This window comes from Liolophura sinensis, chromosome 11, assembly GCF_032854445.1.
Source record: "Liolophura sinensis isolate JHLJ2023 chromosome 11, CUHK_Ljap_v2, whole genome shotgun sequence".
NCBI lineage: Eukaryota > Metazoa > Mollusca > Polyplacophora > Chitonida > Chitonidae > Liolophura > Liolophura sinensis.
This window is the reverse complement of record NC_088305.1, coordinates 8581912-8608672: the sequence shown is the minus strand read 5'-3', so window position 1 is coordinate 8608672 and position 26761 is coordinate 8581912. Positions and strand designations below refer to the sequence as shown.

Genomic DNA, 26761 nt, shown 5'->3' with positions numbered 1-26761 from the left:
ATGCCTGAGAGAAGAAATACGCCTGGCCTCACTGTGTACGACAACAATATGATTTAGTATTCAACAAAGTGTAACGTCACAAATCAGGTGTTTTAATTGATACACGAAGCGGTTTGATTTTATTTCTCAACATTTAAGTTAGGTTGTGTCCTAAAAGTCAGAAGTAGAAGAAAAGCTTCTCATGCTTTTTCTGATGACGTATATATGGCTTCAAACTACAGTTTTCTTAACATCAGTCGGGAACAGTAGCGTGCAGTGATGACGGCACTGTTAATAGCTGTCAACACTACCCTCGAATCAGGCTTGAGCAAGCAGATATAAAGTCACTGTAGAGTGTATGTGAACATACAATCTTCAGTCGAGAGCTGTCAGATTCTAACAATCCAAGATGTTGTCCGTTATGTGTGGATTTCTTTTGTTGAACACCGGCCTTGTGGCGTCTTCGTATAACACATTTTTGAAAAAGTTTGATGTTCAACCATTGGTGGAACAAGCCGATGAAGACGATGTTTCCACGTGGACCGGTATGTACATCTGATAACACTTATTTATACTAGTTTGAGAACAGTGCGGTAGTTCACACGTATGGAGTTGTCACCGACTAAAATAAGGAATAATACCTAACCGTCAGTGTTATCTTTTTGAGAATATGTAAGTAACATGTATTTTATACTGGAAATATTCTAATAAGCACACTATAACTGCAACTGGTAATTTCACATGATAGTTATTAGGTGATTAAATTTCCCGTAAAATCTAAAACTTTACCTGCAGTATTACAAGCTGTGCCACTCAAAGAGCTATCCTCTCCGGTCGTACGGGGGAAAGTCTGCCACCACTGTGTGGATGGTCGTGGGTTTCCCCCGGGTCCTGCCCGGTTACCTTTTACCACAAACTCAAATCATTCACTTCGATTCTGAAGGCCTGTTACCCCGAGCTTTGTTTACTCTTTAGGAGCTGTCAACCGAACTTAAGAGAGAAAGATATGATTTAGATCATTTGAGAATATAAAAAAATGCACCATAAAATCAGATATCAAAATAAGAGTTAAAATTAAGGTGACGGGATTTTAGATAAAGCAATGGACTTGTTTATTTCCCATTGAAAACATAGTACGCTAATGCAGCACAATGACCCTTAAACCTCTCACCAATGCGGTCGCTTTGAGTTCAAATCCAGTTCATGTGTTTCCCCAGGTTTCCTCCTACAATACATGCTGTCCGCCATCGGGTAAGTTAATTATTCTTGAGTACGACGTAAAATATCAATCAAAACAATGAATGAATATATAGAGGGGACACGCAGTGAACCACACTTCGAGTATATATCGCGCAAAAGTGTCAGTTTGAATGAAGAGATATTTTATCTTCGATTTGAACAAATAGACATTGATTTGAACAAAGAATGTGAGTGAATTTTATATGAATGAGTAATAATCCAGTAAAAGAGAACTCACTGTGACCTGTCAAGATCAATTTCGGTGATCTCGCTGGCTTAGATAATTCAAGTAGATCCCCAGCCCTGGGACATTTAATCTGGGTAGTCTGACGTCCCCTAAATCCATTCCGAATGTTTAAAACGTCGAACACGGGAGAAAAACCTGCAGAATTTGGTCATCAAACATCAGAAAATCTACTCCGCTTCGATCGCTCCACCGCTGACCATGTGATGTCACAGCGATACATTTACCGCAGGCATCAGATGTTTCTATGTTTACAACACAGAGAGCAGGAAACAATCTTTTTACAGGCAATTTCGAGATTATTTCATGCCCCAGTGTGACTTGTGGCTGCAGTAAAATAACGCAGCATACTGTAAAGATACATACAAGGCCCAATAATGCCTTATTGTTTTTTTGCCGGTGATATAACACAAAGGATTAACTTGATTGTTAGTTTCACAAATTCTCCACAGGTACTACCAGGTGCCAGACAAACCAGTCGGGAGCGCAGTTGTGTCATCTATGCGGCCGATAAGTGAGCCAAAATTGGTCATCGTATCGCGCAGCCGCTAACTGTACACGATTTTCCATGATTTAAAACAACTCCTGTAGCCCGTCTTTCAAAATATTTGTTGTAAAACTGTTTTACTTATATTATCTTCAGCGTGCTAATTAAGAAGTGTACATGTGGGCAGGCCTAATGCATGGCTTCGGGTAAGCTTTTCAATACATAATCGAAGGAGGTATGCACGGCATGACGTCACCCGACCAGGGCTTTGCGGCCGACAAGATAGACAGAAGGTCCAACTTTAATGTTATTTTTTTTTAAATGGAACATAATATATTAATATATAGTTTACAGATTAACAACCTTAATATTGTCTTTAGGGAAAATTTAGTGTGAAAATATCAAAATCGTTGGGTTCTCCTTTAAAGCGCCGACCTACTGCGACCTTCTACCAATAAGGTGTCGCGTGTTCGAGTCGAGCTTTCGCCGTTAGGGCCCCTTCAGACAACCCATAAACCTGATGTCATCACATTGACATATGGTAACGATATCTAGTCGTACTTATTTCTCATTAGATACCAGAAAGGCAAGGGAACATTATGATTAGCACCGTCTTAATTTTCGTCTGAGAAAAAACATGATACTGGTGGATTTCAGTCAGTAAGTGGGGTATCTTGTGTGAAGCAGGAATATTACAAAAACTGTGGTGGCCAGCTACACCAGTAGAGGCGGCACAAGAGGGCTTTGTTGAAAACTGACGTATTTTTAAAACGGTAGGACCTTACCTTTTCTCCTTGGTGTTTTTCCAAAAAGGACGATGGAATAGACATAGTGGCCCGCCCAGTTTTGCTAGTTCTCACATCGACAGGAAGAGGCACAGTGCTGTATTTGGCGTAATTGTCGTGAATTATTCAGTTATGGTTTTGTTCAGAATTCATCATCATGAGCTGATATCGTACAGGTCAATTCTTTCTTGTGTACAAACGTTTGGACAGTATTGCCATGATCGACGTTTCGTGTATTGATGTAAATCGAAAGTAATACTACGCTAGGAATTTTTTTTCAGATCACAGCAATTTTCTCGAATGCTCATATCCTACCGATTGTACAGTAATACAGAAATGTAATCACACAAAGAGCGGCGTGTACCGAGTGTTTCCGTTCGGAGTGGGAAAAGGCTTCCTTGTGTACTGTGACATGGTGACGCAGGGAGGTGGATGGCTGGTGAGTTTGTAAATAGGGATTATAAAATGACAAACCTGTAACGCTGGTCATGATTTACGATCTGTTTACGAATGTCTGCTACAACGCCTATATCTACGTCTGTTGGACAATTCTAAACAGCTGAAACCCATTTCAGAAGTACGAACAATCAGGTCGCGTGCACTTGTCGATAAACTCAGTGCAGAACAACACAAATTTAAAGGGATAAATGGTGATAATTTTATACAAAATACATAGAAATGTAGTTAGTTCCGTGCTCTGTAATGCAGCCTGTCACATACTCAACAGCAATGACAAAGATTCAGCAAATCAAGTTATTTTTTTTTTATTTTGTTTAATATTTTACGTGGATGTTATGAGGAAGAAAAATCTTGTACCTTGAAAAGTATCTAAAAAAACTTCAGGGCTCAGGGCCAGTGATAACTAGCAGCATCTGAGACCAAAGAGTCAGACATGACGTAGTTTAGATTGTAATGAATTCCTTATTTTAGATATGTGGTCTAATCCGAGGCGGACTAAACTGCTGGTGCCTTATTTTAAAGGAATAATCTGATGTGTAGGCCGACATGTTTATAGTCTATAGATCTCGACGTCACTGCTCATTAACTATGTCAGAGTAAAGCAGTCTAGATTATTTGTCCAGGAGATAAAGGAATTTGCTTGGAATGACTGAATTGATTGCTTCATTGGTTAAAAGTAACCCCATTTAAGCAGTCCCTGTGAGTTCAAGTTCAGCTCATGCTGGCTTCCTCTCCGGCCGTACATGGGAGAGTCTCAGAGCAGCCTGCGGATGGTTGTGTGTTTGTCCCGGGTTCTGCACGGTTTCCTCTCACCTTAATGATAGCCGCCGTCGTATAAGCGAAATATTCTTAAGTACGGCGTAAACTACCAAGCAAATAGATAAATAAATAATTTTGACATCAAAGGGATCTAGGATTAGGCTACCAAGTACTGCTTGCGCTGTTAAAGTATACAGACAGCTGGTATGAAGACAAAACGGTTGTGCGACGATCTACTATAAAAGGGATGTGCACGTCACGTCAAGGAAGAACACTGGAAATCGTGGGGTTTGACAAACCCGCCGATTTAGAAGTCCACCGTGTGGTAATAATAATAATAATACTGGTTCAATAAGTAACAATATGCTTTTGTGCAGCGAAAATTACTCTGACATGCGAAATGACTGTTTCACAAGCTGCTGTTTTAGTAAAACTGACACAATAGTTTAAAACACACTCTGTTGGAAATTTCTAGTCTGAAAACTACCTAAAGCCAACACGTGTCAACCAGTCTTACAGCCATACAAAAACGCATGGCCAAGCACTTACAAAAAGCGCGGAAAGATTTTCTTATGCCGAAAACATGTAAAAGCTATGGTTCATATTTTATTTATTCTTGTGGCACCAACCTGCGGATGTTTGTGGGTTTCCCCTGGTCTCCGTCCGGTTCTCACCATAATAATACTGGCCGCCGTCGTATAAGTGAAATAATCCTAAGTACCGCATATAACAACGAAACAAAGTAATTATGCTTCTGTTTGGTTAATTGTAAGCTTGATGTTAACTGGCGTTCCAGGTGTTCCAAAGACGACAAGATGGCTCTGTTGACTTCTATCGGAACTGGCAGAATTACACTGATGGATTTGGTAACCTTTACGGGGAGTTCTGGTTGGGTAAGTTACCATGGAGCAAGTCATGCAGTAAATCTTACTTAACTCAATTTAAAATCACCAAGTCTACATTACAGTAACGAAAGCTTTCTCGTTGTTAACTGGCTTTGGCGGGAAGTATTTTTTGACTATGTTTATATTATTATGATTGTCTGTTTGACGGCGGTCATTAGTATGGTGGAGGGAGCCGGGGAAAACGTCAAGGACATTATTCTAGATATAACGTACCAGTAGAACTATTCGTACAATTTATAAAATACTGCTCCCGTACTATACGTAAAATCCTGAACCCAGTCTAAACAGGAAACCGACAAATGACCTTATGGCCTATGATACTGAAAAATAAGGTGCATGAAGTGACTCAGCAGTCACTGGTTTTCATTGTTGCAGGGAACAGAGTCAATTTTCTAGTCATGAAATCCAAGTCAACATTCAAAACATTTGCCTGTGAATAATTTTCAGGTCAAATCCATTTGTAAGTATCTCACTCTGATCACAATCACTTTGATTGCAACTGTTCAAGAAAGTATTATGTCGAATAATAAACCTAAGTGTTTAGGTAGAGTTAGAGTAGTATAGGGAATAGGGGTTCTGGCGCACTCCTCCCCTTGGGGCCCTCCCCATAACAAATAGAGGCTCCCAGCCCCCATTCCCTAAACACCCTCCCCTTGGTAAATAGAGGCCCCCAGCCCCTATTCCCGGCGAGGTCCAGAAGTTCTAGTATACACACTATAGGCTCTGGCGCACGCCCCCCTTGGGGCCCTCCCCATAACAAATAGAGGCCCCCAGCCCCCCCCCCCCCCTTTCCCTGCTTCTGGGGTTCTATTAGACATGCCCATTGCTCAGATATGCTTCTACACCAATTGTGTATACAACAACAACATGCCAAGGGGTTACAATAATTGCCGGTGGCTACCCATCGGCTTCACGGAGCTCTGTGGAAAGAGTTGTCTCGGGGAGTACTGCGGGGTTCACCTAAACCGTCTGCGGAAAGGTCTTAGCACCAAGCCATGTATTAGCTGTGGTCGGGGTGTTAAAAACCGATTTCGGCTTTGCATGGCCTGTGGATATAATAGGGTCCAGACGTGTGAAAGGCAGCGGAGGATCAAGGCTTTCTTGGACGAGTTCAAACGGCTGGCGGCTATCGAAATTTACAATTAGAGAGTTGATGTTATTAGTATAATGATGATATCGGCGCGTACAATGAGGCACCATCAAAAAGCGCGAGAACTTCGGGAGGAGATTGAGGCGCTCCTAGGTGTGCGGCCCAAGTACCCACGGTCCCGCATTGCGTTGGAAGAACTGCAGGGGATCCTCAACAGGTATAAAACGGCTGTTGCTGAGTGGAAGCGGCTGCAAGACAGCAAGAACTCCCGAAGTAATGAGGAGTTGAAGCAAGACGTCAAGAACCCCCTCAGTAACGAGGTGTTGAAGCAAGACGTCAAGAACCCCCTCAGTAACGAGGAGTTGAAGCAAGACAAAAAGAACTTCCTCAGTAACGAGGAGTTGGATGAATTGCTAGGCGGAATACAGGGTGAAAAGTAACTAGAATTCATTAACACCGGCAGGGCGATAAGGAATCTCCTCCGGGTCTGGCAGATGAACGTGCCCGAAGGTGTTTGGACGGACCCAGTAGCCTTCTTGGAAGAAATACGAACCATTATTCGCCAGAAGCTAGAAGAAGAGATCCTGCACTCAACGGGGTTAAGTTCCAACTAGGCCTCAGGGTTCAGTTGCCAAAGTACAACGCCGATGGCAGTGAAGAGTATACCAACCCAGTACTCCACAGCAAACAGGAGGCCCTCTTAGAGGCTGGTGACATTTACGGGGCTCTGGATAAGGCCTTCCCCACCATCCCGGAGGTGATGGAAAAATGGACACAGCAAATGTCAGGGTGGGTTGTCAATAGCGTACAAACACTCTGGCTTGACATTGCAAGGTATCAGCCACTGAGAGGCGGGTCCTACATCCCCCTACCTGCAGCTGTGAGTAACAAGAAAGCAGTCATCAATTTGAAGAACAAAGACGACGACTGCCTCCGATCCGCCTTATTTCCAGCCGCCCGGAACCCTCAGAGACCAACAAAGTATCCTACCAATGATGGTCTTGACTTTGAGGGGATCGACGCCCTCCACACCCATCTCTCAGATCCCTAAAGTGGAGGAAAAGAACGACCTCGCCATCAACGTGTTCGGGTGGGACAAGGGTGTTATCGTGCATCGTTTCAGTAAGCAGCCCGGCGACACGCCCCGAATCAATATGCTGCTGATTGGGAAGGCAGGTAAATTCCATTATACGTGGATAAAAGATCTAGATCGTCTCCTGTTCCAAGAAAGTAAGACACGAAATCGCAAACACTTCTGCGAGCGGTGTCTACACGGTTACACAAGGGAGGATCTGCTCGAGGTGCATAAGTCGGAATGCCGAGGAATTGGCCAGACGGTGGTGAGGGTGGAGATGCCCCAGGAGGGGGAAAGCAAGTACACCTTTAAGAACCACCACAAACAGCTACCGGCTCCGTTCATCATATATGCCGACTTCGAGGCTCTGACCAAAAAGGTTGAAGGCCCGCCGCTCAGCCCTACAGAGAGCAACACTCAAAAGACTCAGCATCACAAGCCCAGTATTAACTGCTACGTTGTGGTGCGTTGCGACGGCCGCACAAAACGCCCCGTGGAATACAGAGGCCCTAACGCGACGGAACACTTCCTCAGAGCTCTCCGGCAGGAGGAGCGGGATATCAAAAATGTTCTAGCTAACCCAACCATGAGAATGACTTCCCAGGACTGGCAGGCCTACAACAACGCCACAACCTGTGCGCGATCACTGCCATATCACCAGCAAGTACAGAGGCGCGGTTCATAACGTATGCAACCTAAAGTTGCGGCTGGGTCCCAAGACAGCCATACCAGTAGTCTTCCACAACCTACGGGGCACCTCCTGATGCAAGCCATAAGTAAGGTGGAGCGCCGCATCTCCTGCATCCCCAACAACACGGAAAAGTACATCTCCTTCTCGCTGGGGCAGCTCCGCTTCAACGACAGCGTTCAATTCTTACCGGCTTCCCTTGACAATCTGGTAGAGGCTAACAAACCTTCGGCTTTCCACATCACAGCGCGGTATGAGCCGGCCGAAGAAAAACGTAAGTTACTCATGCCCAAGGGCGTCTACCCCTATGAGTATATGGACTCTTGGGAGGGCTTCGACGAGTCTAGCCTCCCGCCTAAAGAGGCTTTCTACAGTAAGCTCAAAGTCTCAGGCATTAGCGATGAGGACTACATTCATGCGAAACAGGTATGGAAAGCATTTGACTGCACCAATCTGGGAGACTACACAGACCTTTACTGCCGCACAGACGTGCTCCTGTTGGCTGATGTGTTTGAGTCCTTCCGGAAGACATGTTTAAAGCAGTATGGATTGGACCCCACTCACTACTTTACGAGCTCAGGTCTCTCGTGGGATGCGCTGTTCGAGAAGACCGGGGTAGAGCTGGAGCTGTTGACGGACTATGACCAACATCTCTTCATTGAGAAGGGGTTGCGGGGAGGTATCTCCATGGTAAGTAAGCGATACGCCAAAGCCAATAATCCGTAGGTGGAGGAATTCAACCCCGAAAGTCCAAACAGCTACATCCAATGCCTAGATGCCAATAATCTATATGGCTGGGCTATGAGTCAGTTCCTTCCAACGAGCGGCTTCCAGTGGGTAGGCGACGCGCAGCGTCTCGGTGAAACGATTGCTACCCACCCCCACGACAATCTTTCCGGTTACATCCTCGAGGTCGACCTAGAGTATCCGGCCGACCTACATAACGCATATAACGGCTACCCATTGGCCACGGAGCGTCTGGTGGTCCAGAAGGGGTGGATGTCGGACTATCAGCACGGTCTTCTCAGCAAGAAAGCGCCTACCGAGGTCGAAAAGCTGGTACCCAACCTCCGCAACAAGGAACGGTTCGTCCTGCACTACTGGAACCTACAGCTGTATCTATCTCTGGGAAGGCGCCTGACAAAGGTTCACCGGGCCCTGAGATTCGCCCAGAGCCCTTGAATGGAACCCTATATCAGTATGAACACCGAGCTCCGAAAAACGGCCGCGAGTAAATTCGAGAAGGACCTGTACAAGCTAATGAGCAACTCGGTTTTCGGAAAAACTATGGAGAACCTTCGGAAGCGTGTGGACGTCAAGCTGGTACGCTCTGGAGAAGACGACAAGCTCCGACGCTTGATAGGCAGCCCGAGCTTCGCACGGGCAAACATATTTGATGATGACCTCGCAGCGATTCAGATGCACAAGACCCGCCTAGTCCTAAACCGATTTATCTATGTAGGCATGAGCATTCTAGATCTCTCAAAGCGCCTGATGTACGACTTCTACTACAACCACATGAAGGCCCAGTACGGAGAGCGCTGCAGCTCCTCTACACTGACACGGATAGTCTGCTACTCGAGATTCAGACTGATGATGTTTATAGGGATATGGCTGAGAATGCACACCTGTACGACACCTAAGATTACCCCAAAGACCACCCCCTGCACAGCGTAGCAAATATGAAGGTCTTGAGGAAAATGACGGACAAGTGCGCGGGGCGGCCGATCGCCGAATACATAGGTCTGCGTCCCAAGATGTACTCCATTCTGGAGGCCGGCGGAGCCAACATAAAGAAGGCCAAGGGCGTGAAAAAGCAAGTTGTGGAAAAGCACATCCACCATAAGCAGTACAAAGAGGTCCTCTTCGAGAAGAAGATCTTCCGTCACGATATGGACGTGCTGCGATCAGAGCGCCACCATATCTACGAACAGCACCTGAATAAGGTCTCACTGTCCCCCTTCGATAGTAAGCGCTGGATCGCCGAAGATGGTGTCCACATCCTGGCTTACGGCCATAGAGATGTGGCGCCCGCAAGATGGGCTGGAATGGACATCCCCATCGAGGAACTCCTAGCGCCGTAGAACCCCATACGGGGGAAGCTGAGTATTGGGAGGCACTCTAAGCAACTCTTCACGAACGAAGCCCCGTCGCGGGCCATCCGACGTATCGTCTAGATAGTACAGCACGGGCTCATTAGGCTTTGTGACACAGCGCCCAAGCCGATATATCCCTAGAGACCACACAGGATCAGTCGCGCGACGGCGGCCGCCCTCCTGCTCTCCAGGCTGATGGAGATAACGAACACCAAGAACCTCGGGGATCTTCCGCTCATTAACTCCAACGGGACGACCTGGAACCATCGAGGAAGGCTTATGGGGCACCCCTTTTGCCTTGATGGCTTCTTTCGGCTTTTTACCGATCAGTCTCGTTGTCTCGTTATTCAGAGCGGCCACAACAGAGGGCAGCCGAGCCACCCATTCAGTAAACCGGTGTTCAGGAGGGAGGGAGTATTGATGTCCAAAGACCCGCTCAGCCAGAGTACGGTTGAAACGCTTAACTATGCCTTGGTCTCGGTGGATATCCACGCGGCCTCGGCGGACTGTAACATGGTGTTTGGCCAGCAGTTGGCTCACCGCACCCATAAACTCGCGCCCAGGGTCAACTTGGAGAAGCTTCGGCCATCGAAGGAGCCCCCCGCTTGTAAATGCGAGAGAGAGCATCAGCGACTTCTTTGGAATCTTTAGTAGCCAGAGGTTAAGCCTCCTTGTAGCGAGAAGCGACATCAACAACTGTCAGCGCGTACTTATACAGCTTCCGGCCTCGCCGATCATGTGGTAGAAATAGAAGATCGGCTTGGTGGATGTCATTCGGCGTGAAAACATCGAACATAGGCCTCGGTATTTTTCGTGGCGCAGGCAAGTAGATCTGCCAGATAGCCTGCTTTTCCAGCCAGGCCCGGACCACATCTTCGGAGACTTTAGCCGCAGTGGCAAGTCTCTGGATGGCCGGGCGGCCCTTCCAGTACCCACGAGGGCTGTAGTAGATATTTTCCAGGCGAGCAGACACCTTACTAGCCATGTCATCAAGGTATTCTAGCAGCCCTCTAACAGATTTGCGACGAAAAAGATGTTATTCATCGCGGCGTATCTGCGCGCGCATAACCACCTCACTTCTAAGATCGTGCCTGCCATACGGCACAGTCAGTTCGGATTACTGCGTGAGTTTTGCGATTCCGTAACTCACATCCCCCACCACACACATTCCCAGGATGACGAAGGTCATCTCGCGGTGATTTTGGTCTTCACTAGGCACATAGAAATCGGAGAGCTGTGGCTGTGAGCCCAGCAACGCGTCGCGTGCGTCGCGTGTAAGAGTTTTTCCCGTGACCCTAGAATACTCGCGGATTGCAGCGTCGACATTCCGGAACGTTTGGACAGCGTGGCCCTGGCGGCGGAGTTCATCGTTGAGCCAGTCCAAGCGCTCAGTGCGCTTTCGGGCCCATTTTTCCTAGGCGGCTTGGAGCTGCTCTACAGCGCGGTCATGGCGCCTCCGCTCTTCGTCGACACCGGAACTCCTTAGCATCGAAAACATATAGCTGCTCCCGCTGAAGGCCAGAGCGTTTACGAGGGCGCCGCCCATCCTCATTGCGATGGAGGCCATTACTACTTGATTATATTGGGAGGAAGGAGCCCTTGTTTAATTAGCAATTCCTTTGAAAACATGGCCTGGCCTACATTTGCAATGACCATGCCGACCTCTCGGGGTATTAAGTCCAGCTTCGGGAGGGCTCCTTTCAGGAACATCTGGCGAAGACGAGCGTACCCATTAGCCAGGAGAGAGACCACAGCGGCGTGGTAGGCCGCGTTGACTAGCACTTTTCCGTCACTGGCTGGAGTAGACATGCTGCTCTATATGGAAAGGGTCGCGACGTGTATTCAAATGGGGTTTCTGTTCTTGCGGCGTGATATCTTTTTGCGCGTAATATCTTTTTGTGCTGTATAGCGGCTGCGCCACACGCGTAGCAACACAAGCACTGCAAGGCTGCCAACGCCTAATAATGCCAGGGGCGCCCTCCAGTGGGTGATTTGGTGTGCCTTCATAGAATCCGGTTCCTTCGCAAAATCTGTGGCTCCCCCCTCCTTCGTAGAATCCGATTCCTTCGGCTGTTTCTTGGTAAAATCAGCTGCGCCAAGCAAAGCAGCCGTAGCTTCGCGAAGATCGTTCTTGAGCTTTTCAGCCTTGGCCTTTCTCGCTGCAGCACTCGCTCGACCCGCAGCGACTTTTTTGGGATTCTTCGCAGGGCCGTCATTCGTAGAATCCGCTGTAACCCACTTCACTTCCTTCGGGCCTTCCGGATTCGTTGTACTCATGTTCCTCTGGATCATACGGCTCATTTCTAGGACAGCAGTGGTGTTTAAATGAGCAATGCTCAGCAGTGCTCAGCAGTGGTCAACGCCATGGTTAACGGATCTGTAGAATCCGCTGTCACCATCTCCACTTCCGGATTTGTTGTACTCATGTTCCTCTGGATCATACGGCTCATTTCTAGGACAGCAGTGATGTTTAAAGGAGACGTGCTCAGCAGTGGTCAACACCATGGTTGTGGAAGCGGACCACGAGTAGTTGATTCTGGTCGATCGTACTCGGGTTGTTGGTGACGACCACGGACTGCCGTACACCTTGTACCCCGAGAGGCTTACGGAGTGTTCTGAAGGGGTTTAGCCTGCGTCCGTATGCATCCATTGTTGTATTGAAGGCATATCTTGCAATGTTCAATACGGGGATTATGGCAGGCTATGGTATCCCGGAGTTCGGCAACGCCCGAGAGGTGGACGCCCGAGAGGAGAACGCCCGAGAGGGCAACAACGACGACGGCGAACAGACCTCTCTCTCTACAAGTGATGTTGTTCCGAAGATACCAATATTGGGTACGGTCTACGAAAAACAAAAACCAGAGGTGGTACAGAGCGCCCTGCAGTCTTATAACAAAATCATGGCGAAGGGTGATTGGTAGCACCACCTTACCCCACTCCGTTTAAACGAAGAAAAAAAGTTTATGCTTGTCGATGGGCGTCTGCGACTCGTGGACTACCCTGATCTGGAAATCACCAACGAACAAACTGGTGAACTGCTAGCCCTCTTAACAATCGCCGGTAAAAAAAGAGCGGCTGAAATTGTTCGGGATGCGGAGGGGCTGGGCTTTGTAGACTGGAAAAGAGAAGGCAGAATGAAACACAGAAAACAGAAATCATTGCCTAAGGCAGCAGCCGCAGCTCTGGAGACAGCGAGTTCAAAACTCGATGCCGCAGCCGCCGAGGCAGATACCATGGAGCTGAAGGATTTAAACCAACCAGCGAAAAAGGCCGTTGATGCTGTCCACATAATGGATACAAGCTTGACGGATAGTGAGGTCGAGTGGGCTCTTTCAAGGATAAACGAGCCTCCTCTTCCCATGAGAGAACTTCTGGGGCTTGACAAGGCACTGTAGACCTCGGAAGGCGAACACGCGAATAACCTCGCCAAGCTGTCAAGTCTCGATAAGGACATCGCAAAAGAAAAACAGAAGTTGGAGGAGGCCACTGATGAATTCTCCCGGCGCCGGATCGCAGACCTGATAAGGAATCTCGAGGACGAGAGGGTGGCCCGGCTCGAAGCAGCCTCTTTAACGGGCGAAGCCCTGCGCACGCAAATACGCCGCATCAAGCAGACGATCGATCGCATCCTACACAAGAATACCACTCTTCCGGGAGGAGGGAATAACCGTGGTCTCCATTCTCACGGCAATTGGGTTGGCGATCTCGACACTGGGGCTAGCGATAAAGTTGGCGCTGACTGGCGGGACCGGCGGGGGCATCCAGCCAACGCCACCCCCATCCGACAGGCGTGGTCTTAAAGAATGGGTGAAAAAGCATCTCCAGTCCCTGGCGCGCGCCCTTGGCAAGCTGGGTGGGAAGGCTGCCGCCGCGATTCCTGGTATTATTGGCAGTATCGTGTCCTGGCTACTGAGCCTTCTCGGGAAAGCGGCTGGGTGGCTGGCTGATAATGTCTGGGCTCTAGTCGTCGCAGTAGGTGGCCTATTGCTCGTGGCTGTTCGTAAGTATTTAACGCATAGTCCACAGCAGCAGTAAGCCGATACCAACCCCAGCGACGACGATGGCTGTCTTCTCCGCATCGTGAATCTTTTGGTCTGGTGGTTCTTCAGCCGCTTTGCGGCGCGCAGCAACATGCTGAACGCGCGCGGTTGGTGGTGGGACGCTTTCTTTTGGCTCAACGATCCCGTGGGAAGGTGCGCGCTTGTGCAAAGTGGGCGGCAGTTTAGTGTTCACACCCTCATTGGCGCCTAGCTTCTGGTCCTCTGTGGCCACGACGATTTTGTTGTTGTATTTCCCCACATGGCCGATCTGCAGAAGCATGCAGCTGGGGGCCATATATAGGCCTATGCCATACACAAAGTCTACAGCGCTCCCCGCATACTGTAGCACGTCCTGGTAGCGTTTGATAGCAGACGGAAGGTCGATCGGAGAGGAAATAGCGTCTTCAACGTTCGCGGCAAACTGTTTTTGCGCGTCGAAGGCTGTGCCCGTGCCTAGAATACGCGCCCTTGTTTGCGCTTGGGCTCCTAGAATAGCCCACACGTATGTCCGGATGGAATCGTTTAGGCGCTCTACGCCCGGCTGCGTGAATCCTTGGGATGTGTCGACAATGAACGACGCCCAAGCCTCTTCGGCGTCCTGCTCGATGTAGTCGACGTGGAGCGCTGTAGGCTTTCTAGGGAACCACCGCCAATGGGGCTGTAGCCCGTTCTCGTGACATAGTAATATGCCACTTGAAGGCCGTAATTCACTCCACCGCGCCTCCAGTCTGTGTGCGCATCTACGTGGAACTCCCTACAAATACTCTCATAGGCCCTCTGGTCGTAGGGGTTTTTGAATGCCGCCCACGCTCTGTCTTGCGGCGTGGGGGGGGAAGGGGGGGGGCGGGGCTGGATCTCTTCCAAGATCCGCCTAACTTGGTAATACACATGGAATGTGTACAGGGCTCTTATTCGTTGGTCGGGGGCGAGAAGATGGTCTATTGCAGAGACGCCACAGCCCGTGGTTGCGCACCAGACCGCGAAGTTCACTTGGTTCTGCCAGAATTGCATAGGATTGGTGTTTTAGTCCTTAACAATGGAATCGCTGCTTATCTTTGGCAGCCGGTACTTGGCCAACACATCTGTGAACTGGACTGGAAAGGCCTTCTTTTCATCGATGTAGATGTCAAATCGCGTGAGCTGCTCTGCGTGGGTTTTGATACTATGAAATGCCCCGGCCTTGTAAGTGGCCTCTCTATTGAACCTATAAGCCTGGTTGTTCATCGTGGCTAAGATGTTTTTCACATTGACTGACATTCTAAATGGGGTACAGCACACGCTGCCTCACGCCCTTAACAACCTTGACGGCCGCCTTAAAACCATCCTTCGTGAGATAACATTCTACCCGAACTGGGTGAATATCCCCTCCGGAGCGGGCTTCTTGCTTGATGGCAAACGTGTTGAAGTGCAGACGGGCTACTACAATGTCTGTACGCTGGACAAGGGTATATTCCGCCCGCATGGAGTTTCTCTGGAAATGAATGAAGCTACGGGCCGCCTAGTCCTTACCCTCCCTAGAAATGCCATCATAATGCTCCAAGAGCTTGCCCCCATCTTAGGGTTCTCCAACGGGAATATGCCATCTAACTTGGTCCCGCAAAAAGAAGCCTTCGTGCATTTAGACGAACTGAGCACCTCAGAAAACGTGAGAATAACCTCAGGTTTCAGTGGTGCCTCCACACTACTTCAGGACATCGCCGTGACTGGTGCAGGGTTTAACCGCGGTAAGATGGTTTCATTTCCCAACCCACAGTACAACTTTGCGCGCCGACTATATAACGCACTTGACCGTGGCACTTTTAGATAAAGACGGCAAGTATATGAATGTAGGGTACCTCAGTGCTACCCTAGAAATACAATGAGCATGATGGACGCAGCCGGTCCCAGGTCTGCGTGCCTGTCTTTAAGCGACTTGGCTGATGTGTCGGAGTTTGAACTTCAAGGCCAGGAAGGTAAAATCTACGCCTTCCAGTTTCACAGTGGCAAGTACAACCGCAAAAAGATTAGGAGGGTCAAGCAGAACCTACCATGTTTGCTTCCCCTGAAGATGTCTCATCCTCTGCAGAGCAAGAGCGCAGGTCGCCGTCTGAGGTGATTGAAGAACAAAAACTCTCATTAATTCGCTTTGAAGACCGCTTTGTTCTTACCAGAGCTCGGACCCTGATTGTTTGATAGATGTGAAGGTGACCCCGATGTCGGTCCAGGCCACTAGGGCCGATGTGAAAAAGTTTCAACTCCGGAACCTATTTCGTGTCGTACATACCAACCTGCGGCTGTTTTCTAGATCGGGACAGAAGAGGCCGCTTCGTACTAATGTCGGGGCTGGGAGAGCTCGTGCGTCTTACCGCGCAAACCGATTTTAGGGCCGCACTACCACTAAATCCTGGATCTATACTTATCATCGACTTCATACTTGGCGCGGGCAGTCGCCGTTGCACCTTGATTACCGGGTTGAAAATAAGGTGGCCTGCAGAACACGATACAAAGGATCTCAGACTTATGATCAAATTACCGGCCCAGAGCGACCCAGTCATCCAGAGCTCTCTCGAGGATATACGAGTCGTCACAGGGGGCGTTTTAAATCTCGATGAAATCTATTTAGAGTGCGGCATAGGCTTTCGCCACTTTCGTATCAGTAGTCCCGATGACAATTTAGAGCTATCCGACGTTATTGATATTTATTGAATATGGTACGACTGTACCCGACGATCACGGATGAAAACCCCTTGGCCCCGACCGCGCCGACGATTATGGTTGAAAATCCCTTGGCCCCGACCGCGCCGCCGGAGAACGTAGCGCACGCCCATTGCCTACAGTATATCAGCGAAATACAGAGGCAGCTTGAATCTGATCGAGATCTCCGCTGGGCCTTGTACAAAAAGCACCGGCGTGGTGTCTTAGCCACCGAGGCCCTTGATTCGGCCAAGCTCATGGCTGGTTTGGGCCTATGGGTTGCAGGCGTGGGGCTACTCACAACAATAATTGCAACCCCTGGTGTCTTCGCCATGGAAGCTGCGGCCCTAGCTTGCGGTATCTTAAATGTCGCCAGAAAATTCGTTAGCCGACTTCACGCAAAGGCCAAAAAGCACAACAACATACGGCTGTTGGCTGAGGCCAAACTTAACAGCATCCGTACGCCGGTATCTACGGCTTTATCTGATGGTGCTATTTCATACGTAGAGTTCAGACAAATCGTCCAGAAGCTCAAGAACTACTCTGATCTGAAGCAGGAGACACGCGCCAAGTCTCGTAAAGTATTCAACGCCGTAGAGATCAATGAAAGCACGAAAAACAGCTTATAGATCGCGGCCGAAAACTAGCTCGGCAAGAGCTGATAAACGCTCTTTCCGAATGATGTTCTGGGGAGGTGCCCAGTGTGGGGGCTCGAACCATTGTCCAAAAAGGCCTGGTTTATAGCTCAACCTGTTACCAATTAATCACCACCCTAACGGCGGGCTCCGGATTTTTTTGCGCTGGCGATCCCCCTTGGTGATAAGGCGGCTGTCGGGCGGAGTTGTGGCTGCGGAGGGCGGGGCTGCGGTGTCGCCGTCGTCGAGCTCGTCTCCCTCGAAGACGTCGTGGACCGTGATACTGTGGCTGGCGGGCGGCTCCACGACGACCACCTCCATCTCTGGGGGAATTGAGAAGCCCATGTTCGAGGCGCAGACGGCGTTCATATTGACGATGCCGCTGAAGGCCGAATGGGAGCGGATCATTGTGCGCCGTCACCGGGTGGCCGTCAAAGGTTAGAGGCTCATAGGTGGGTTTGCCAGTCTTGGCGTAGCGGTGGGCCTTCGTGTAGTCGAAGAATGTGACCTTTTGGGGAGGCCCGTGTCCTTGTCGAACTTCATCTTCGTGGGGCAGATCGGGTTCGCCAGCTCAGTACCGGGATCCGTCTTTGCCTCTATCGACACGTGGGTCTGGAAGAGCGGAACGATCGTGGTGTTGGGCACGACGACCACGCCGGGCTGGTAGTCCTTGCGTCGAGCATCCCGGAGGATGATGGTCCCGTCGGTTAGGCGTTTCTTTATCGTCGCGTTGAAGAATTCATCGACGAACTGGCGGACGCGAAAGTGCACGGACTTCTGGTCGCCGCCGGTCAGGGCTCCTTTGGAGCCGCCTTGGTCGTCTGTCTCGACGCGGTCCTTATATAGCTGCACATTGAGGGTGGGGTGGCGTTCGCGGTGGGCCTTCGTGTAGTCGAGGGTGGCGGGGGGGGGGGGGGTAGATTTGGCCGACGTGCTTCTCCTTGAGAACTCGCACCATCAGCCGCCCCATGTACTTCGTACCGTGGGGGCCGGGCGGGCGGAGGTTTCAATCGAGAAGACCGTCGAAAGCGGCTTGCCGGAGGCCTTGGCGGCAGTCGAAGGTGATATTATTAGACGCTATATCTGTTTTGTCGTTCTGGTATGTGTTTCGGCGGAGGATAGGCCGAAAGACCGATGTGTCTAGCTGCGACACGAGAATGGGCTGGGAGCCTCTATTTACCAAGGGGAGGGTGCGCCAGAAACGGCTGGAGGGTTTTTCAGCCTCATCAGCTCTGGCGGCAGCTGGTGTTCATAATACTGCCGAATGGTCTCAGGGTGCTCCACCGAAGCACACACGTCGTTGGTGGAGAGCTTCAGCACGAGCAGCCGGCCCGCGTGGACGCGGCCGTCTTCAAACATGCTGCGGGTGACTTCTTGATAGCCTCGCAAGGCTTGCACCGTGCCGACTAACTTCGCCCAAAGAGGCTGGCCGTCCGCGGATGGTGGGCTGGTCGTTTCCAGCGTCTGCGTCGCCTGGGCGGGAGATCCCATGATGATGATGTGCAGCCTATAATCCTTGCCTTGAAACTGCTAGGAGGGCGTGGGGGGGATAGAGCGAAAGGCTGATGTGTCTAACTATAACCCGAGAAGGGGCTGGGGGCCTCTATTTGTTCTGGGGATGGCCCGGGGGGGGGGGGGGCGCCAGAATCGGCCTTGTGTATACTACCCCTAGAAGTAGGGAAGGGAAGGGAGGCTGGGAGCCTCTATTTACCAAGGGGAGGGTGGGCCAGAACCTATACTCTGTATACTACTAAAACTGTACTGAGGTAACTGGTATTACGTTTAGCTGAAGAAAAATTTTATGCTATTTATGCAAAACTCAGGAATGGTGGGTTATTGTTTACTATCGGTTGGCTGGAACTGACTCACAATATGAACCTGTATATCAAATAGGGATTCTCTAATCGGGAATGACTACAATACATGGAGTATTCCTATCATTCAAACTGTTCAATGCTAGTCTACTGCCATATAAACCAACAATTCCTTTGAAACTGCATTAGTTAACATAAGATTCCAGTACAACTCAACTTAAATCTACAGTTTAAAAGTGAAATCTTTATCGCAAGCGCTTTTGACTTCCATTTCGATGTCGTCGCTGAAAAGTTTTCATTTCCATTTGCTTTCTTACCAACACAGATGAAACTAATTTCCATGAATTCAATGTAATCGTGAAATGTGATCACAACAGCCGCAGGTTAAATCTGCTTCAGTGAACATTGTTACGACCCAAACTGTCTGTATTATAAAGAGATGGCTTGTTCGAAATACATGACATTGTAGCCGCACAAAAAAAGTAACCAAACCCAGCAGATTTTATTTTACAACAATTTATTAGGTTTAACAAGAACAAATAACAAGACTTTTAACAAATACTAAAGTACTTAAGTTTAACAAGAAAGGATAGCAGTATCTATACAAATACTAATGTACTTACATGTACAACGGTGTCAAGTCCAAACGGACGCATATACTCCACAATGCTTAAAAATTGCACAGAGGCAATATTCATAAGAGGGAAAATCCACAGTATAGGGGAGTGTGTGACGAAATATACACAGAATTCTGTGTACACAAGAGCACAAATTAAATACACAAGTTCAGACTGAACAAGTGCTCGGTGGAGATAGGATATAACAAAGGCCAGCTAAATTTAGAAGCTGACGGCAGTTGTGCACATAACAACATCAAATATGAAATCATTATCAAAACCAGTTTGGTTTGAATTGCGATTACATCTGTCAGACATCTTGACGACATTATCCATGTAAGATAATATGCCGATGAGATGAAATACGATGAACTGCATTCCACAAACAGGAGGGTGGGCCAGAACCTATACTCTGTATACTACTAAAACTGTACTGAGGTAACTGGTATTACGTTTAGCTGAAGAAAAATTTTATGCTATTTATGCAAAACTCAGGAATGGTGGGTTATTGTTTACTATCGGTTGGCTGGAACTGACTCACAATATGAACCTGTATATCAAATAGGGATTCTCTAATCGGGAATGACTACAATACATGGAGTATTCCTATCATTCAAACTGTTCAATGCTAGTCTACTGCCATATAAACCAACAATTCCTTTGAAACTGCATTAGTTAACATAAGATTCCAGTACAACTCAACTTAAATCTACAGTTTAAAAGTGAAATCTTTATCGCAAGCGCTTTTGACTTCCATTTCGATGTCGTCGCTGAAAAGTTTTCATTTCCATTTGCTTTCTTACCAACACAGATGAAACTAATTTCCATGAATTCAATGTAATCGTGAAATGTGATCACAACAGCCGCAGGTTAAATCTGCTTCAGTGAACATTGTTACGACCCAAACTGTCTGTATTATAAAGAGATGGCTTGTTCGAAATACATGACATTGTAGCCGCACAAAAAAAGTAACCAAACCCAGCAGATTTTATTTTACAACAATTTATTAGGTTTAACAAGAACAAATAACAAGACTTTTAACAAATACTAAAGTACTTAAGTTTAACAAGAAAGGATAGCAGTATCTATACAAATACTAATGTACTTACATGTACAACGGTGTCAAGTCCAAACGGACGCATATACTCCACAATGCTTAAAAATTGCACAGAGGCAATATTCATAAGAGGGAAAATCCACAGTATAGGGGAGTGTGTGACGAAATATACACAGAATTCTGTGTACACAAGAGCACAAATTAAATACACAAGTTCAGACTGAACAAGTGCTCGGTGGAGATAGGATATAACAAAGGCCAGCTAAATTTAGAAGCTGACGGCAGTTGTGCACATAACAACATCAAATATGAAATCATTATCAAAACCAGTTTGGTTTGAATTGCGATTACATCTGTCAGACATCTTGACGACATTATCCATGTAAGATAATATGCCGATGAGATGAAATACGATGAACTGCATTCCACAAACAGCGCTTTGCGAGGTCGTTCCCACAAATACAGAAGTCGGTGAAAACCGTCGAATTTTATCTCCCCAGGCCTGCAGAAGATTCACCTCCTGACCTCTCAGGCGCACTTTGAGCTCCTCGTGAATCTGGGAAACTACACCTTGGAAACGGGTTACGCTTCCTACAGCAGATTTCGAGTGGCAAACGAGCCTCACAACTTCCGACTTTTACTGGGTGCATTCAAGGGGAATGCCGGTAAGTTGACCGACATGTTTTTCTGAGAGAAACATAATCTAAGAAAACAAATTTTAAAAAGATATAAACTAAAATCTGCCAAAACGTTTTTCTGAAAAGTTGCAACTAAACGTGATTAATATTTGAGCAGTTAGTGACCGTGGGAATGGTGGTAGGAAAACTCTGGGCGAAAAATGGAAGAGATGCGACCTTAATTATTAGCGTCAAATATTCTTAGTCAGAGAAAAAAGTATGGTGGGCGGAAAGAAAAATGTGGTCATCGATAATGGTGGCGAAGAAATTTTGGTGGCTGATTTTCCTCAAAACTAAAAAGATTGGCCGAAACCTTAAGTAGGCCTACTCTAAAATTTGTTTTGAATTTTGACATCACAGCGGCAATGAGCCAATGTATGATTTGTTTATAGACATCACGAATACATGTAGTAGGCCTCAGAGAGGCTTATAAATTGATCAATAAACCTATGTAGACCTATTGTTGCTAGCTGGTCATTCGGAACATATCAATATATTGATCACTTCGGGTCATCTTTGGTGGGTTTTTATGTTGGATCACATCATGTGATATACACTGTACGTGTGTTAGTATCACTAGTGATACCTTGACCACATACAGCACTAAAATGTCTATAATAAGACATTCGTTAAGGTAACTATGGGCCATTATTGTATAAGATGTCAAAGCAACCAATATAATTTTGATACGTAAGTTTTGTTTGATTCCCCCCCCCCCCCCCCCACCAATAAAAAAACAACCCCGATTTTGGGGGTCGGGCTTATCTGGACAGTCGCTGACGACCAACTTTTTATGTTGGACTTATCAACCAGATTCTCCTAACGGTAAACTTGAATCAAATGAATAAATCTAGTAAATCCGAGCTGTGCAATAATCTGTGTTTCTCTGTGTCTAGAGATTTTGGAACCATTTTTTTGTTCTCTCAGGTGACTCCTTGGCTCTGCACAACGGCTTGGAGTTTTCCACATATGACCGAGATAACGACTTTCACAAGATGAACTGTGCTGCATCATGTCACGGGGCCTGGTGGTACAATAGTTGCCATCGCAGTAATCTGAATGGGCTCTATGTTCATGTGAAGGAGAAGTCCACAGTAAATACTTCGTCAGTCACGTGGTACGAATGGTCGTCTAAACATCTCCCTCTTCAGTTCAGTGAGATGAAGATACGCCCGGTGAAAATCCACTAAATAGACGATACTCGTGATTGTTTATAAATTATGGACGAAGATAGATCAAAAGTTCGTGGTAATTGTTCATTTTAAACTTTAACTTGATCTTTCTTTTTTTTGTTCCTGTTTTTAACCTTTTCAAATGATTTTAAAGCCAAAAATGTCCAATAGCTGTAAATGACTTATGTTATATTTTATCATATTAGTAGGATGAAACTCGGACTAAAGAAATATAACATGCCGTAAGGATAATCCCAATATGCCCAATGTCAAGGGAGAAAACACAAAAATGATAACTTTTTAGAAGGAACTATTTACAAAACATTAGTCTGTACTGGAGATACACTCGTAATTGTAGATTTTTGAAACATAATAAAGGAGGCGCTAACCTACAGTTACGAATGTTTTCTTCTATTTATACGACACCACAGATCAATGCAATCATTGTACGTAATCTGTCAAAAATTGAGAGTTTATGTATGTGCATAACAATACAAATACTTGGTGAACGCGGTTAGCCAGATTTAGACAGAATATCTTTAATATGAAATAAAACCAAGACATTTTGCAGGTGAAGCTGCGTAACTGCTCTGCCGCCAGGCGTGTCATGTTAGTACACAGATGAAGTCATTGGTATAAGACGACGTAAATTTCGTGTGCCAAATTCTCTGGATGCCCATATCCGACCACGCATGAAAGAGGACCAGTTTCCCTCGCCCGACGATGAAGGCCTTTCAGATCGCCAAGTAGGAGAAGGTTTTATGGTCATCTTGGATTGCTCAGTGCGGTATAAGAATGATTTAGAGCCTTGTGTTTGTGGGCCCGAATTCCGCTCTACTGTACAGCAAACGAAGGAGCTCAAAGGTAGTGCAAGTTTTCACCACTGAAACCGCTAACACCAAAGTGTGGATTCTTGAAAACAAAAAATCAACTGCTTAGAAAATAGCGTAACGTCACATTTGTCGTTCAACAAACAGAGGAGTATATCCATATCTTTCCGTCACACGGATAAAGCACAGTTTTACTGTATTTCAAACATCCACAAATCCCTATACTGTACGGGATAGACGATACAATAAGAACTGGAGGGATACATCTCTGTTTATTCCCACAGAATAAAACGTCGTGTTCTTAAAACAGGACACAAAAATAAACAATATACCACACAGTGGTCATCATGTATCACAGAATGCACTACTCACATCCAAACAATGAGTTGTTTCCTTTAAATATCACACTTTCTCTACACCTTTTACTGTTAACAGGTAAACCCATCACACACGCCTAAATATTTCTAGTTTTTCCTCAATAAATAAAACATTAGTTTTAAGACAAATTTTTCATCCTTATAATTATGGCAAACAAATTCCACTATATCTACAATACAAAGATATAAAATACATACTTTGACATAGTTTTTTATTGATCGTATGTCGCAACTTTCAACAAGAGCTAAAGCTGAAACTAGCTGCCACATCGACCAACGGCAGCTGAATGATGACTAAGAATGCACTTGTGTATTTGGCACTTACAACCAGTCTCACAGTTGTTAATTAACCTGGACTATAAAACCGGGTGATAAAATAATTCACCAAAATCTTCAAATAATAAATTGCCAGATTACCTGAAGAATGGGTCACTGTAGCCCAATCAGCCAAGTGTAATCAGCTGACTGAGCTGGCAAAGACCTGCCACAGCGCCACGGGCAAAGGGAGGTAACACGGTTAGGTATAAATTCCTACCACATACAAAGCTCGCTTTATTCCAAGGTCGAGAAGCTGTACTCTCAAACTTGTATCTCATCTCCTAAGAAAGGCACTACAGGAAGATCTATGTATTTAACAAAGTTACTGCAAGAAGTAGTCATTTTGGAATAAGTACCGTTGTGGAATAGCCCAAAATTCAGCCGTCAATTGTGGGCGGGTTTTTCAAAAGTGCAAACGTCTCAGGGAAGAACCAGGGGTTCAGATACGCGTACAGTAGGACATCTCTACACTACTATTTTGCACGCAAATTTTTTTGTGTTGGATCGTGTAACCTGCTACTATTTAACTATTTACATTAACACAATAAAAACTCTTTTTTAATTGAGGTAAATTGACCGTCCGTGTTTCATCGCCCATGTGTGACCTTTTGCCACCAATCAAACAGTTGTCGCCGCTCTTTTTTAATTCTCTATGGTCTAAGTCTTTAATCATCGCACATACATCAATTACTTTTATCGATGTGTCGTATTGGGTAGTCTCTCTTAACACAAAATTGTATTCCCGATGGCGTTAGTGCATCTGAACACTGCAGCAAACATGTCGTTGTTGACTGTGTGGACTGTATTGTCCGGCGATGCTGTCATTACTTAAGCTGTGTATATGACATGTGTCATACCGTGCTTTTCGGATTTTAACTAAGCTTTAGTTCTTTTAACTGGTCTTTTAACCCGTCCGTCTGTTTTAAGTTCATTTTGAATATTGTTAGATCAAAAACAATTCACTGCTCCCTGATCTTCTCGCCACAGCAGCTCTATCAGCTGTTGCCCTTTTCCTCGCTTATGGATCTGTTCCGTGCACCTCCTTTCCTCATGGAAGGAGCCACAGAGACACCGTGCTGTTAGTTACACCCTAATCCTCATTAGCCATCCTGGTTTTCCTCCACACCTGAATCTAATATATCCAAGTGCAAAGGACAGGGGAGGTTATTAGACAAACCCTTACCATTATCTCTGTAGACAGATAGATTAGGCTTGAGACGAGTCAAGGCCGGAGATAAGTATGGTCCTGGAGTGAGCAGTTTTAAAGCAGTGGTTGAAATTACTCGATAAAAGCATCATTTGTTTTCATCAAGCGTTTTACGTCAACTGGGCCAGGTGGTCGTCGTGTGGAAGCATGGGATCTACCACTACATAATCTGGCCCAATTGGGGGCTGCCTTGCACGAGGAATGGCGGCATCTTTGCCTTCAGAATATTAGGAGGCTGACAGGTGGTATGAGGAGAAGGGTTCACGCTGTCATTCAGGCACACACTGGATACACCCGATTCACAGTTCCTTCCGGATAAAGGACTGTAGCCACTGATTTCTGCACATAGAACGTGTATCATCTCTAGAAAGTGTGACAGGGTTCGTTTGGGTCCTTTAAAGTCCTTGATTTTAGATGTGATTTCCAGATCTAGAAAGCGCTTGGAAACCAAGTTTTCTCAAGTGAGAGTTTGAAATTTGGAAAACAGGTCTAAATATTTTTTTATCTCCAGTAATTTACTACCAACATGCTGTAAAATGCTTAACGAAATGTATCTAGACTGCAAGCCAAACTGGTCGAACACATCATATACATCGGTGCTAAGAATGTTAACCACATTTTAGATGGTCCTGTCAATCCAATACCCCTCTTATGTTTCGGAAAGTAATATTTTTTTGTACATCATTGACGGCGTAATGTGCGAAGAGACAAGTTCGTCTCCATGACAAGGACGGACTGTCGCATTTTCTTCCAGACTGCACCTCACCGGGACAGTGTTTTCAGCAGCCTTTTGGCCGTTTCACCACAGATTTCAGAAATGTCTACAGTCCGTGTCAAGTAAAAAGCATAAGACACATTTCAAAAATAGTTGTACTGACACGGCATTAACAGGTCGCACGAGTGGCAAAAACCCCTAGCCTTGTCCAACACTGACTCACACTGAGCTTTTGGGCGCCAGGGCCGACAGAGAGGCTGGCGACAGCGACATCTTCAGATTACATGATGGCGTAGTTCTCCAGGGTTTTGCAGGCCATGTGTCGTGACACTGGCATTGCAAGACCATTTTTTGTGGTGAGACAAAGAACTGGTATTTAAGCTGTTTCGAGATTGCTCCACATTTCCAGAATGTGGGGTTAGAGAAGGTCGGGTCTCGGGACTGTTCAGTGCTGCTGTTTGATGAAAGCCTCAGTAGAAAAACTCACTCCATGCAACTTGATGTGTATATTCGTGTTTGTGAAACAGACGGTGTCTGCACCCGTTTTCTCAGTTCTTTTGGCACCCCAGTGCAAATAATTTAGTCATTTATTTCAATGAATCTGCCAGGGAGTTGTCACTTGCCCAGCCGTTGCAAATATCTATGGGCCGTCCTAATGTTAACTGAGAGTTACATGACCAACTAGACAGAAAGATGTGGATAAACTTCAGTCTGACAAATGAACACCGGTAGCTGTGGGTTGCACATAATGTATAATGCTTTTAAAGCGGGACGCCGAGCAGTGGATTGGGGAATGGATAAATTTTTGTCTGTACTTTCTATT

At 46.6% G+C, this 26761-nt stretch overlaps 1 protein-coding gene across 1 annotated transcript; it reads left to right on the top strand.

Moving 5' to 3' along the window:
- The first annotated feature begins 148 nt into the window (after positions 1-148).
- On the top strand, positions 149-23041 carry LOC135477830 (fibrinogen C domain-containing protein 1-like). The gene is made up of 5 exons (XM_064758035.1): positions 149-524; positions 3016-3173; positions 4749-4845; positions 21143-21307; positions 22247-23041. The coding sequence occupies exons 1-5, from the start codon at positions 389-391 to the stop codon at positions 22507-22509; spliced, it is 819 nt and encodes a 272-aa protein (XP_064614105.1). The 5' UTR covers positions 149-388; the 3' UTR covers positions 22510-23041.
- The last annotated feature ends 3720 nt before the right edge of the window (positions 23042-26761 follow it).

Coding starts and splice junctions, on each gene's coding strand:
- LOC135477830 (XM_064758035.1), top strand. CDS start 389: ATGTTGTCCGTTATGTGTGGATTTCTTTTGTTGAACACCGGCCTTGTG. Junction 525..3,015: donor CGATGTTTCCACGTGGACCG/GTATGTACATCT, acceptor ATTTTTTTTCAG/ATCACAGCAATTTTCTCGAA. Junction 3,174..4,748: donor CGCAGGGAGGTGGATGGCTG/GTGAGTTTGTAA, acceptor CTGGCGTTCCAG/GTGTTCCAAAGACGACAAGA.